Source organism: Cnephaeus nilssonii (genome assembly GCF_951640355.1).
Source record: "Cnephaeus nilssonii genome assembly, chromosome: 9".
NCBI lineage: Eukaryota > Metazoa > Chordata > Mammalia > Chiroptera > Vespertilionidae > Cnephaeus > Cnephaeus nilssonii.
The window spans coordinates 61635442-61650382 of record NC_137080.1 but is presented as its reverse complement, the minus strand read 5'-3'; the positions used below and the strand labels follow the sequence as shown (position 1 = coordinate 61650382).

The 14941-nt window shown below is 36.1% G+C and overlaps 1 protein-coding gene across 9 annotated transcripts in view; it reads left to right on the top strand.

Moving 5' to 3' along the window:
• MYO6 (myosin VI) overlaps window positions 1–14941 on the top strand; it is a 151448-nt gene that overhangs the window by 81278 nt on the left and 55229 nt on the right. For all 9 annotated transcript variants that reach the window (XM_079780285.1, XM_079780284.1, XM_079780283.1 and 6 more), the window contains exons 8-11: window positions 1994–2091; window positions 2424–2588; window positions 5686–5766; window positions 9292–9472. In XM_079780285.1, coding sequence (XP_079636411.1) covers window positions 1994–2091; window positions 2424–2588; window positions 5686–5766; window positions 9292–9472 — 525 coding nt within the window. The remainder of the gene's footprint in view (window positions 1–1993; window positions 2092–2423; window positions 2589–5685; window positions 5767–9291; window positions 9473–14941) is intronic.

Sequence of the window (14941 nt, the reverse complement as noted above, 5' to 3'; positions counted from 1 at the left end):
ACATAGCATATCAATGATTCAAAAATAGCAGTGGATGAATGAAAGAAATACAGGAAACATCTTTTGGGTGAATGAAGGAAATACAGGAAGCTCTGTAGCCTCCTGTTTTTACTTTGTTTTTGTGTTTTTTTTTGTTTTTTTTGTAACATAGGAGAGAGCAAGAAGGTTATTTGGAATTGAGGTGCTTTTGGGGAAAATCATTTTAACAGAAGAGTACAATTAGAAGGCGGCAAGGCTCTGTAAATTGGTTCACGTTTCTTGATCTAAATTTTTTTTTACTTTTACTTACAATTCTCACTGTGTTATTGTGACACAAGTATGAAGATCTCATAAGTAATGCGATATTCACTGTAAAGTACCTACTTTAGTGAGGGAATTACCCTTTAAATTAAATAAATAAATACAAAACAAGTTATGGGTTAATTCAATGAACTACTAATTAGTATTCTGATTTGTTTACTCGAGGTGCACACTTGCTTGAGAATTGAGCACAAGGCTGGTTTCATCCATGATGTATTGTATAACATGTAGTGCTCTAGAGTTGAGAAAAGTTGGAAAGTATTATTCCAAATATTTCTACAGCCCTTTACTAGAGGAGAGCGCATATTAACTGGCAGGACACGGAAATCTTTTGATGTCATTTTAATTGAAGTTTGGAATGAGTATATCATTAATAGCATTAATACAATTTTCTGATGGAGAGGCCCTTATCCTACTTTTGGATATTTTATTACTATATTAAGTCTTTCAGTAAAAACTGGTGATGGAGTCCGTAAAGGAGTTGGGGAGACCTGTAATTAAGTCCCTTTTTTGCCTGTAGCCAGTCATGTGGCCTTCCACAAGTCAGTTGACCATGTTGGGCATTCGTTTTTTGCCCACCTGAAAGGTGAGGTATATATGCTAACATTGCTTTTAGTTTTACATATTTTCTTGCTTATTTTTCCAAGTGAAAAAACTGGGGAGTGATCTTTAAAAGGGTTTTAGAGACTAGTTAAGCTTTCTACTGTGTATAGAATAAGAGAAATGGACTTTAAAAGTTTCATAAAAAATACTCTAGCGATAGACATTGTGAAGCAATTTATGAGGTGGTTGAGGGAGAATATGTGACTAAAATTGACACTAGTCTGGTATGTTTACAGTTGACACTTGTGAGTATAAGAATAGACTCTGGTAACCTTATAGATGTGATATGTCTATAAAATAAAAACAAATTTTACATTTATTTATTGAGATTTACAAACTATTGTTCTGAGAACCTTGTGTAGGTAATTATATAAACTAGTTCATTAGTTTTGTTGGATGTGCATGTAAAAATGTTAAATCTGGAGGTTTTATTAATATACTAGAGGCCTGATGCACTTAAATCCGTGCAAGAGTAGGCCTTCCTTCCACCAGCTGCTGGCACTGGCTTCCCTCCAGCACCCGGGACCCAGGTTGCTTCCCTCCTCTGGCCACCAGTAGGCACCCGGGACCTGGGCTGGTTTCCCTCCAGCCCCAGCTTCGTCAGGAAGGACGTCCGGAATGACGTCCGGAAGACATCCAGTCTAATTAGCATATTACCCTTTTATTATTATAGATAAAATATTTTAGACAAGTAAGTCAACTAATAATTTGTTGCCTGTATTTTGTCACAAGAGGTTTGCTATTTTTGATATTATTATCACTACTCTAGTAGGACTGATGTACTTGTGAAAATCTTAACATTTTTAGGGAATAATTGAAAAACTTGAGTTATAAATTTTGTAACATAGTGACTTTTAAAAAATTCAGTCTTTCCCATAGCATATTTATTTTTAAATATATTTTGAGTAATTTCCCCATCTCTTACACATTAATAAGGCCTGAATAGAGAATAGTCAGTAAATATTTGTAGGAATTGGCATTACATGTGAATTTTCATGTAATATTTTTGAGAACATTTTTAGATATATCATTTTGTAAATTTCCTTTATGCTAATTTTTTGATGGAATGTTTTCATTTCTATTTTAATAGCTAACCCACTCTTGGAAGCCTTTGGAAATGCAAAGACTGTTCGCAACAATAATAGCAGTCGATTTGGAAAATTTGTAGAAATACATTTCAATGAAAAGGTGAGAGTGAGTTTGGGGATGATATGTTTGGGAGTGTTTTTGAAAAAATACAAGGGTCTTAATAGAATTGGTACAGTACTTGAACTTGTAAATTTGTTTAAGTGTTTCTCTATTACTTTAAATAGATGGGATAATATATATGTTCACACTATGACCTCTATAAACACTTGAAGCTTACATTTAGTTATCTGTTTCCCCCATTTATTGATAAACATTACAACCTTTTTGATAGACAGATGTTTATTAGCAAAGATAAATACTTTAACATTTATTGGTTATACTTTAAGACTTGACATGCAAAAATGTGTTTTCTCTCTGTTTTGTTTTTTTAGAGTTCAGTTGTTGGAGGATTTGTTTCCCATTATCTTCTAGAGAAATCTAGGATCTGTGTTCAAGGCAAAGAAGAGAGGAATTATCATATCTTTTATAGGTTGTGTGCTGGTGCTTCTGAAGATATTAGGGAAAAACTTCATTTGAGCTCCCCAGATAATTTTCGGGTAAGTTGGATGAAAAAATTTCATGCAAGACTTGCAAATTGAATTGTCTTTGACTATAAAACTTATTTTAGTGGATTTTGATAGTTTTGTGTAACTTTTTTGATAGCTTTATGTAACATGACATAATTTCTGTACTAAGTAGATATCTATTGAGACTTACTGTTGCCTTTATAATGTAACACCTTATGAGGAATTATAAATGGATAGCTAAAGGGGTAGATGTTAATAACCTTATCAATGTAAGCTCAATAAGAAATTTGTACTAGTTCTGTAATGTTGGCTTTAAAGTTACCTTTGACTTTTTGTAAAAAAAATAATTGACCACTGAATTAATATTAATAAAGGACTCATGATTATCTTCCTTAATTCAGTTCAACAACAAATATTTTTGCTTGCCCAGTGGGTTCCAGACATTGTGCCAAGGTTATAAAGATAAAGAAAATAGTGTCCTTGTGAGGGAGATATGGGAGTCTTGGGTTGGGGGTTAGAAATGTAGTGTGTATAAAAATTTCCAGGTAATTTAGATAGTCCTCTTTGGACAGGAATCCTCCATTTGAAAATCATGCCATATATATATTTATTTATTCTCTGTGTACATGTGTGTGCATGTGTATATATCATAGCTTCTCTTTATTCAATTAGTTTCTTTTAATGTGTACTTGGAAAATTTAAAACTTAATTGTTTCCAAGTGCTTTATAACTACATCTATTTGTATGCCTTTAAAATGTTCAACCTTCTCTAGAACTCACCAAATTAATTGGAATTTGCAATTAGTTGACCACATTATCTTCATGAAAGTAGAAGCATATCTATACAATGATTTTTAGAAAAGGAATATAAATTACTGTGAATCATATGAAATGTAAAAATCATGAAGTGGCTCTGTCCTCAATGAGTTAATGATAAAGTGGTGTGACTACTCTTGTCTTAATCTAGCATTTCTGCTTGGAGGTTTAGAGCATACATATTTATTTATTTTTATTTTTTTAAATTTCTTTATTGATTAAGGTATTACATATGTGTCCTTATTCCCCCATTCCCCCCCACCTCCCACTCATGCCCCCACCCCCCTGTTGTCTGTGTCCATTGATAAGGCTTATATGCATGCATATAAGCCCTTTGGTTGATCTCTCCCCCTTACCCCCACCATCTACCTTCCCTGAGGTTTGACGTTCTGATTGATGTTTCTCTGTCTCTGGATCTATTTTTGTTCATCAGTTTATATTGTTCATTATATTCCACAAATGAGTGAGAGCATGTGATATTTATCTTTCTCTGCCTGGCTTATTTCACTTAGCATAAGAGCATAAATAGTTTTCGCGTGTCCCAGAATGTACCGATTTTCCTGGCACAATGGTAGGCATCCTAAGAGGGCAGCTACTGAAATTCTTTACCAGGTCAGAGAGTTTCCTGCCTCTGTAGCGTTACTTGGAAGGCATGATTTCCTCTTTCACAAGCGAGTCCTTTGGTGTTAGGAGACTAGAGGAACAGCATTGCCTTTCACCCAAATACATCTGCTCTCTTGGATATTCGCACCTCTCTATTCCTCCCCCCAAATAATTATACCTTACAGTGGTTTGGAAGTGTGTTGATATTTCATCAGGTTTTTCTGTAGTTTACAGCAATTATAGATAAGGTGGTAAAGATAAAGGAGAACCCTACAGTAGGGTGAACACTTCCATAAAATACACGTATTTTGTAAAATAAAGGTTTAAATTCTTACATTATTCAAAATTTGCTAAAATTTTTGTATATGTTTTGTGGAAGCATATTTTACAGTCATGCAAAGATCCTTAAGCATATATAAAGCTTTGATTGAATGCGGATAGATGGCAAGAATAGTTACAACTTACTATTTACAGAAAACTTTGAAGACACAAGTATATTTCCTAGGTTGTAACATTAAGTTCATCTGTCCAGTAGCCAAGTAATTGATAAAAACAATTAGGGTGGGGGGATAAACTCTTGCTACCAAAGAAAACATTTGTTTGGGCTCTGTATGTTTAAGCTACTGTTATCTTACTAAATATTAGAGCTCTTTTTTGAAAAAGTTCATTGAAAATACCAGTATTATTCCCCCTCCCTTCTCTTTTTTTTCTCCCCAAAGTTTCTACAGTAGAAAGAAAAACTTATTACCAACATTTTCTGTTTTTTACCACTTTTAATATTTCATTATAATGGAGGGGGAAAGATAGATGGAGGCATTGATCATCTAAAATATTAATTTATTTAAAAATTTACTATAATTTCCCCCCTTGGTATCTATATAATGTGCTATTTTAAATCTTGGAATACATGCCATGATGCATGGAATCATAGTGACCTGATTTAAGAGGCACTGAAATGTTTTTTAAAAATTTGCCATCTTGTTCCTTGTGCACTTCCTACCTGCCCCTACCCCCACTCCCTTAAAGGTGGGTAATTGAGTCTCTTTGAGACCAATATAATATCATTTTCTTCCAACTACTTCCCTTGTTTTATGTTTTGAAAGCATATAGCCTTTAAAAGGCTCTGGACAACAAAGAAAATCCTTGAGATAAAAGCTGAAACTGTTATTTGAATATGAAGGTTATTATAGCAAGTATTGTAATTTATGTGTAGTCATTGTTAACTGTCAGTAAATATGAAAGGCATGTTTTAAAGAACTGGTTCTAAAAATAAAAAATTAAGAAATTCAAAGATAATATTTGTTAATTATTTACTTGAAATATTTAACCACACTGTGTGGGTCTTAAATTATTTGAGATTCTTTTACACATTTAGTAAGAAGGTGATTTTCATTATTATCTGTTGTAGGTATGAAGATATTTGACACTGTGAATATTTTAAATTGCTGCCCTTTAAATATAGAAAAGCTTTATGGTATTGATTTTCATGTTAATCATAAAATGTAATGTACTGTGAGGAATTGGGATTTTCAACATCCCTGGTTTGATTAGTAGGAGTAAAATGCTTATATAGAAGTACTGATTTTCCTTGAGAGGTTAGGTTTAGAGATTCTTTATGGTTACCGCTACTTGATAAGTTGTGTTGTCTCCTGAACTATTTTCCTGAGGATCATATTTGTTAATTATATTTTACATTTCTTTGTTATAGTATTTAAACCGAGGCTGCACTAGATACTTTGCTAACAAGGAAACTGACAAACAAATTTTGCAGAACCGAAAAAGTCCTGAGGTACAGTAGACTATTTTTTTTTAATTAAAATCTTTAATACCCAAAAAATTGTGCTAAAGGATATATTTTTTATTTTGGAGCCCACATAAGATTTCTTACCTTTAGGCTTGTACTTTTGAAAAGTAAATACTCATTCAAGCCTCTTTAGAGTGTATGTAGTACTTGATCCTATGCTGGTATCTACAGAGCTTCAGGTTCTGGCTCCTACACTGCTCTCCTCTTGTTCTTTTTTGCGGCAAGAGGGTGTTGAATTGCCTAAGAATTACCCTTTGCTAATATTTTTGAAACTTGCTCTCATATTACCCACTTGAGATTAAGTATAAAATATGTCTTTTATAATTGCCTATTTCAAGGCAGAAATAAGCTTTGTGGTAGACATTATTGTGAATTAATGCTTATATATTATTGTATTTCTCTTTAAAACATATTTCTGTAATATATTATAAAAATTTTTGTATATAGGCTTTAATTATTACATTTCTAAAAGTAATTATTTATAATTATACCATTAAGTATTATTTAAAGAACATTAAATCCTTAATCTAAAAATTTACTATAACACATAAATTTTAATATGCATTGTGTAAGTAATAAGAGGTATTAATCTGTATCTACTCAAGGAGTTTAAATTGTAAAATACAAAGCCAGGATTAATTATAGGGACTAGTCATATTGTCTATTAATTTTATTAAGATATTTATATTGAGTACTTAATTGAACACATTTTTATTATACTCAGTTTGTAATGCTTCGGCATTTGAGAGTCAGATGCTTTTGACATCTCTCAAAATGAGTGAGATGAATTATGTCTTTATTATATTCATGGAAAAGAACAGAAAGCAATGAAAATTCTCAGTATTTTGAATTCTAAGCAGTTAATTTTTAAGTTGACATTTTAGCTATCATTTTAGACTCAGATGTCTGAACTATAAATTATAAACTTTAGTTTGTTACATCCATGGTTAGAACTTTAAGAAGTAACATTAATGTTTATTATGATACTAGAGGCCCGGTGCACGAAATTCGTGCGGGGCGGGGGGGATTGTCCTTCAGTCTGGCCTGCACCCTCTCCAATCCAGGTCCCTTTGGGGGATGTCCAACTGCCGGTTTAGGCTGGATAAACCGGCAGTCAGACATCCCTCTCGCAATTCGGGACCACTGGCTCCTAACTGCTTACCTGCCTGATAGCCCTTAACCACTCTGCCTGCCTGCCTGATCACCCCTAACTGTTCCTCTGCCAGCCTGATCACCCATAACTGCCCTCCCCTGCCGGCCTGGTTGCCCCTAACTGCCCTCCCCTGTTGGCCTGGTCATCCCTAACTGCCCTCCCCTGCTGGCCTGGGTGCCCCTAACTGCCCTCCCCTGCTGGCCTGGGTGCCTCTAACTGCCCTCCCCTGCTGGCCTGGTTGCCCCTAACTGCTCTCCCCTCCTGGCCTGATCCTCCTAACTGCTCTCCCCTGCTGGCCTGATTGCCTCTAACCACCTCTGCCTTGGCCCTGCCACCATGGCTTTGTCCAGAAGGACATCTGGAAGGTTGTCCGGAAGATGTCCGGTCTAATTAGCATATTACCCTTTTATTAGTATAGATCTTACTTTGTCATGATAACCTATATCATGATAACCGCCTGTGGGGCGCAGGCCTAAGCCATCAGGACATCCCCTGAGGGCTCCCAGTATGTGAGAGGGGGCAGGTTGGGCTGAAGGACCCCCAACCCCCCAGTGCACGAATTTCGTGCACCGGGCCCCTAGTATTTTCATAAGGCATCATCAAAATATAGATATGATATTCTTTCCACTAAGATAATGGAGACATTTCCTTTGGCATGGAATAATCTGAGTAGAGAGGAAAGAAAATTGGATTTTACTCTTTAAAGAGTAACATGGTACTCTCCTATGAAGAAAATGTACTCTTTCTGATTCTAATGTCAGCAAACTTTGTTAGGAATCTTATTTATATTATTAAGTTTATAGAGATATATAAGTGAACAATGAATTAATATGTTTAAATTACTTTTTATGTCTTCTTTATCAGGAGGATGAGGTGATCATTTTGACTAATTAGAATACTTTGCCTAGTTCCATTTGAGTGTCTTTAAGCTGTGTGTAATTTTTAGGAGAATGCAGTATTTTTAGTCTTCCATAATTGCAATCTATTCATTAACATTTGATTAAGAACAGTTCTTAAATGATGTAACCATTCAATTGCAAGACTAAAAATTCTGCGTGATGTATGTTTTCTGTTAACTTTGGCTGCCTGCAATGGTTTCCTTTACTGCTTTAAAAAATAAAATAAAATTTCTTTATCTAGACATTTTCCAGAAATTTTACACAAACATAATAAAAACATTTTAAAGAATTTTGTGGAAGGCAATCAACTTTAGCTGAGAAGCAGTGGGCAATCGGAGGAGAAGAAACATCTCCTAGAGGCGTCTTTAATGGCCAATTAATTCTCATGCTGTTACCTAATGTTTAATTTTGCTTATTCATTCTCAAGTTCTGGAAAATTTCTAGTCCAACCTTTCTATGTCCAGTAACTTTTATTTTTCTCCTTTTAGTTTTTGCAGGCCTGATTTTTCCTTCCTTTTTCTGAGTTTGTTATAAGTTCTAACAAATGAATATTTTAGATGCATGTTTTTTTTTAGTTTTTTTTTTTAGGAGAGAAATAAAATTTTCTCTTCATTATTTCTAAAATGTTTTTAGTCATTGCATAAATTCTTAGAGTAAAGCATAATGCTTACTAATACATTTTACCTCATTTATATTTATATAGAAAGGTTTAAAAAGTAATTCTCAGGCCATGAAAACTTATTAGCCTGTCCACTATTTACTACTGTTGAATATTAGTGCAGTTGATGGTAGTTAACCTAAAGGGGTATAATGCTAAGTGTCAGATTAAAACTTTTTTTACAATTTTTTTGCCTCAGTTCATTTTGACCTATGGTTCATGTTGATTCATTTCAACCACTAATCTTCCATTCTTTTTTACTCAATTTTTATTTTTATCTAATACCCTAGCATTATATGCTTTAGAGTTAATATGGTAATTAAATTGGAAAACATCTTATTCAGTTTTTTAATATTTTTTTATTGATTTCAGAGAGGAAGGGAGAGGAAGAGAGAGATAGAAACATCAATGATGAGAGGTAATCATTGATCGGCTGCCTCCTGCATGCCCCCTACTGGGGATCGAGCCCACAACCTGGGCATGTGCCCTTGACTGGAATCGAACCTGGGACCCTTCAGTCCACAGGCAGATGCTCTATCCACTGAGCCAAACCAGCTAAGGTTCTTATTCCATTTTTGACTGAAATTTTTATTCATGTACAGTTGAAAGAATTATACAGAGAGATTCTGTGTACACTTTGCCTAGCCATTCAGTTTTTGAATGTTAGAATATTGAAATTTTTCTGTCAGCACATTTTATTTTTGCATGTTATATAGTGCACCAGTAGACTTCATGTAGTGGTTTTTTAGTATGCTTAAATAATGTAGAATGCAGCTAATTGATGTCTTCTTATTTTATAGTATCTTAAAGCAGGTTCCTTGAAAGATCCTTTGTTAGATGACCATGGAGATTTCATTAGAATGTGCACAGCCATGAAAAAGATTGGTTTGGATGATGAAGAAAAGCTTGATTTGTTCCGAGTAGTAGCTGGTGTCCTGCACCTTGGAAATATTGATTTTGAGGAAGCCGGAAGCACTTCAGGTATCTTTGTGTTTTTTTGTTTCCTTTTTTTTTTTTTTTTTTAAGGAGTAAAACTAGAGGTTCTGTCATTTCTTTGTCAGATGTAAATTGAACCCGTGTGTAGGTTTGTTAATACCCTGAAATTTCTAGAATTTACAGTTGTATGGTGAGCCATGCAAATGAAGGATGCTGCATTGTCAGTCACTATTAGTTCTGATGAGGAATACACTCACTTTATGAAGGACAAGTAACTGCCAGGGTCATATTTAGTGACATTTTTCAACTGATATTATACTTACCCAATAAATGAACAGAATAATTCTCTACCATCTGTTAAGGTATTTTGACTTTTTTTAGGCTCATTGATTTAAATTTGGCTCAGTTAATTAGGGCAATTGAATACATAAAAGCCCATATACTTTATTACTGGGAAATTAAAATAGGTTGAACTTTGTGCAAATTGAAAAGAGCATTTAAGTGCATGCATGATAGTAACTTTTCAACTCTCTTGGCATATAGCCTTACATAAAGAGTAAGAATTTTTATACACTCTTAAATTTGTTCTGTGAGTACAGGGGTTGGGAAACTATGGCCCTGGCTGAATCTGACCAGCTGCTTGTTTTAGTAAATACAATGTTGTTAGAACACAGCCACACCCATTTCACTTATGTCCTGTTTGTTCCAGCTTTTGTGCTGCAGTGGCAGAGCTGAGTAGTTGTGATAGAGAGACTGTTGGCAGCAAAGCCTAAAATCTGACATTAGAAAAAAAGGCAGTTAACTCCTCCATAAACACATTATTTAAAAATCTTATACTGAGTTAAAAATATTGAAAGCACCATTTTATAGAGGAGTCAATACCATGGGCTTTGGTGTCAGATCCCAGAAGGTCTCTGAGCCTTGGTTTTTTTCATTTGTAAAATAATGAAATAATTCATGAGAAGTGCTCTTAAAGTGTAGTATCTAGCAATAGTATGCATATAGGGAAGAGGCACAAGAGTGAGGAAAAAGAACATTTAAAAATGTGCCTTCTGTGTGCAAGACTCTATATAGACAGTATTTCATCATAAACATAATCATAACCTAAACTTGATAAAGATAATGAGGTAGGGGATATTATCTCCATTTTACACACATGCAACCTGTGTAAAATGGTTGTTAATGAAATTATTGATATGAGAGCCAAGTGCTACCCATGTTTAAATAACTCAGTTAATTTTCCCTCTATGCCCCTAGTCACTGACCTTCCCAAACGTGGTGATCTGTGAATGAGCAGATTCAAATAGACAGCCTTAATGACTTATAGATTTAATGTCCTGTGATGCTGTGAAGTCAGTAACATCAGATGTAGCATAGTGTTTAATAGCATGTGCTCTTGAAGCAGACTGTTCACCCTGTGTTAACTACCTGTGTGACCTTGGGCCAGGAACTTCTCCATGTCTCAGTTCCTCACCTGTATACTGGACAACAATAGTCCCTACCTCATGTTAAAGAGAGGAATAAATGAGTTAAATATTTGTAAAATGATGTGAATACTTCTGTCTGGCACATAGTAATCACACTATAAGTATTTTTAATGAATAAGGAAAATAAAAATACAGATTACTTCCAGTTTAAAATGAGAAGGAGAAATAAGCAAAACCAAGTATGTTTTTAGTGTGAATTAAATTTTTTATTAGTTTTTTTGAGGGGTTTTTAACATTTATTTTGAAGACGTAATTAACGTTAAAACACATTTCATTTCCTCTATGTCATTGTTATACCAAGGGAGCATGTGGGAGCTCTAAATAACACAAAAACAATTAGGAATATTTAAGGCACACTTTGGAATTGTTTTAGGAGTGAAAAGTAGCATTTTCTGACCTCATGTTATCATCCTGAGGTAGAACATGCAAATGTATGTAGAGGATTATAAATGGGGCATGATCTAGTTAGTTGAAAAGCACTTAAACAGTCAAAAGGCACATAATACATATTTACATTATCTTTTGTTTTTCTTTTCAAACTTTTTTCAGTTGAAGGGAAATGAGCAGAAAGCCAAGAAGATTGGAATGAGGCAATAAATTAATACAATTAATAAAAGGGGTTATTTTTATTTTAATAGCTAAGATTTGAGTATATTACTCTTCATCCTTCCGATGACCCTTCCTATAGACCTAAATGGTTTCTGTCTAATTAGAATTGATTTTTTTCCCACTATTGAGCTCAATTTTGGCATTTTCACAGTCTGAAAAAGCTGTGAATATTTTTGCAATTATTTTATTAGAAAATTATTCTCCAGTAGATTTTATTTATTTATTTATATTTATTTATTTATTTTTCCCATTGGTTTTTATTTATTTATTTTATTTCATTTTTTTAAATTTAATAAATCTTTATTGTTCAGACTAGAGGCCCGGTGCACGAAATTTGTGCACGGGGGCGGGGGGGGGTGTCCCTCAATCCAGCCTGCACCCTCTCCAATCTGGGACCCCTCCAGGGATGTCCAACTGCCCGTTTAGACCTGATCCTCCCAACTGCTTGCCTGCCTGCCTTCCTGATTGCCCCTAACCGCTTCTGCCTGCCAGCCTGATCACCCCCTAACCACTCCCATGCCAGCCTGGTTGATGCTTAACTGCTCCCCTGCCAGCCTGTTTGCCCCCAACTTCCCTCCTCTGCCAGCCTGGTCACCCCTAACTGCCCTCCCCTGCAGGGTTGATCGCCTCCAACTGCCCTCCCTTGCAGGTGTGGTCCCTCTCAACTGCCCTCCCTTGCAGGCCTGGTCCCTCCCAACTGCCCTCCCCTGCTGGCCATCTTGTGGTGGCCATCTTGTGTCCATATAGGGGCAGGATCTTTGATCACATGGGGGCAGCCATATTGTGTTGGAGTGATGGTCAATCTGCATATTACTCTTTTATTAGATAGGATTATTACAGTTGTTCCTCTTTTTTCCCCCATAGCTCCCCTCCACCTGGTTCCCACCCCACCCTCTTCCCTTACCCCCCCGTCCTCATTCATAGGTGTACGATTTTTGTCCAGTCTCTTCTCGCACTCCCCACACCCCTTTTCCCCTGAGAATTGTTAGTCCACTCCCTTTCTATGCCCCTGATTCTATTATATTCACCAGTTTATTCCGTTCATCAGATTTTTTTTATTCACTTGATTTTTAGATTCACTTGTTGATAGATATGTATTTGTTGTTCATAATTTTTATCTTTACCTTTTTCTTCTTCCTCTTCTTAAAGAATACCTTTCAGCATTTCATATAATACGGTTTGGTGGTGATGAACTCCTTTAGCTTTTTCTTATCTGTGAAGCTCTTTATCTGCCCTTCAAATCTGAATGATAGCTTTGCTGGGTAGAGTAATCTTGGTTGTAGGTTCTTGCTATTCATCACTTTGAATATTTCTTGCCACTTCCATCTGGCCTGCATAGTTTCTGTTGAGAAATCAGCTGACAGTCGTATGGGTGCTCCCTTGTAGGTAACTAACTGTTTTTCTCTTGCTGCTTTTAAGATTCTCTCTTTGTCTTTTGCTCTTGGCATTTTAATTATGATGTGTCTTGGTATGGTCCTCTTTGGATTCCTCTTGTTTGGGGTTCTATGTGCTTCCTGGACTTGTAAGTCTATTTCTTTCACCAGGTGGGGGAAGTTTTCGGTCATTATTTCTTCAAATAGGTTTTCAGTATCTTGCTTTCTCTCTTCTTCTGGCACCCCCATAATTCTGATGTTGGTACACTTGAAGTTGTCCCAGAGGCTCCTTACACTATCTTAATATTTTTGGATTCTTTTTGCTTTTCCGGTTGAGTGTTTTTTTGCTTCTTTGTATTTCAAATCTTTGACTTGATTCTTGCGATCCTCTAGTCTGCTGTTAGATCTCTGTATAATATTTTTTATTTCAGTCAGTGTATGCTTAATTTCTAGTTGGTCCTTTTTCATATCCTCAAGGGTCTCGCTAAATTTATCGGCCTTTTCTAGAAAATTCTTGAAAAACCTTATAACCGTGGTTTTGAACTCTATATCCAGTCGTTTGCTTTTCTCTATTTCATTTGTGACCTGTTTCTTTGTCTCTGCATTTTGGCTGCTTCCCTGAGTTGATAGAGTGGCTTTGTGTGCTAGGTGTCCTGTAGGGCCCAGTGGCTCAGCCTCCCCAGTTACCTGAGGTGGACACTCTTGGTGCACCCCTTTGTGGGCTGTGTGCACAGTCTTGTTGTAGTTAAGCCTTGATTGTTGTTGGTATCACTGGGAGAAATTGACCTCCAGGCCAGTTGTCTGTGAGGATCAGCTGTGTCTACGCTGGGAGAACTTATGTGCTGGAGACACCCTTATGAGACAAGACTTGCAAGAGCCTCTGCTTGGATGGGGTGGAGTCTCAGGGCGGAGCAGACAGCATTGGTTTCCCATCAGCCCTGCCCTAATAGGCCCCTGTGTCTCAGTGTCCCGTGGTAATCGCTGCAAGCACCTCTGAGAGAAAGCCGCCCTCAAGTTCCGCCCGCTGCCAGACAGTCCAGTTTCTCTGAATGAGTCTGGGTCCCCAGATTCTCGCCCGGAACTGGAATTCAGTGTAGTTGGGAACTTTTGTCTCCCTCCCGCTTGAGAAAGCCAGAGTACTCAGTTGCCCGCCCTCTCCACACACGTGCCTCGGTACCTCTGCCTTCTGCAATTCCTCTGAGTCTCAGTGTGCTTTTCTCTTTCCCGACAGTCCATTTTCACCCCATATGAGTCTGGGTCCCTAGAGTCTCACCCAGAACTGGAGTTCAGTGCAATTGGGAGCTTTTGTCTCCCTCCCGCTTGAGAAAGCCAGCCGCGCACTCAGTTGCCAGTCCTCTCCACGCGCACGCGTGCGTGCATCTCAGTACCTCTGCCTCCTGCAGCTCCTCTGAGTCTCAGTGTGCTTTTCTCTTTCCTTCTAGTTGTAGAATTTCCACTCAGCCAGCCTTCCTGTGGTTCTGGATGATGTCCGTTTTGTCTTTTAGTTGTAGTTTTGAAGTTGTTGTGCGAGGCAGCAGTTTAGATGTTCACCTATGCCGCCATCTTCGTTTCTCCTCTCCAGTAGATTTTTAGAAGACACTGTTACTGAAAAGCTTTTTCATGATGGAAATGCAGAAAAACAAAACAAAACAAAAACCTATTGGGACTTTCTATGCTTTTTAAATTCCACATAGCAAAATTATATGTTATTATAACAATTTTTTTAAATGTTCAAAGAAGTTCTTCTTTGGAAGGGTAGTAACATGAAAACCTTACATTATTTTATAGTATTTTACCTTTTTAAAACTTTAAAAATAAATATTTTCTTACATTAGCTTTACATAATTCCTGGAAATACGTAAGAATCTTTGCAAAATAGTAAAAGAGAACTTTTTAAAGAAATTAATGAGTTAGTTATTGATAGTCACTTTTTTCAGTTACATAATTTTAGATAATGCGTATGTGTGTAGAAACTAAAAATGAGTAGTAAGGTTATTTTAATAGAGTTAGAGGTTTAATACATTTAAGTATTCTCTCCCTTCTTT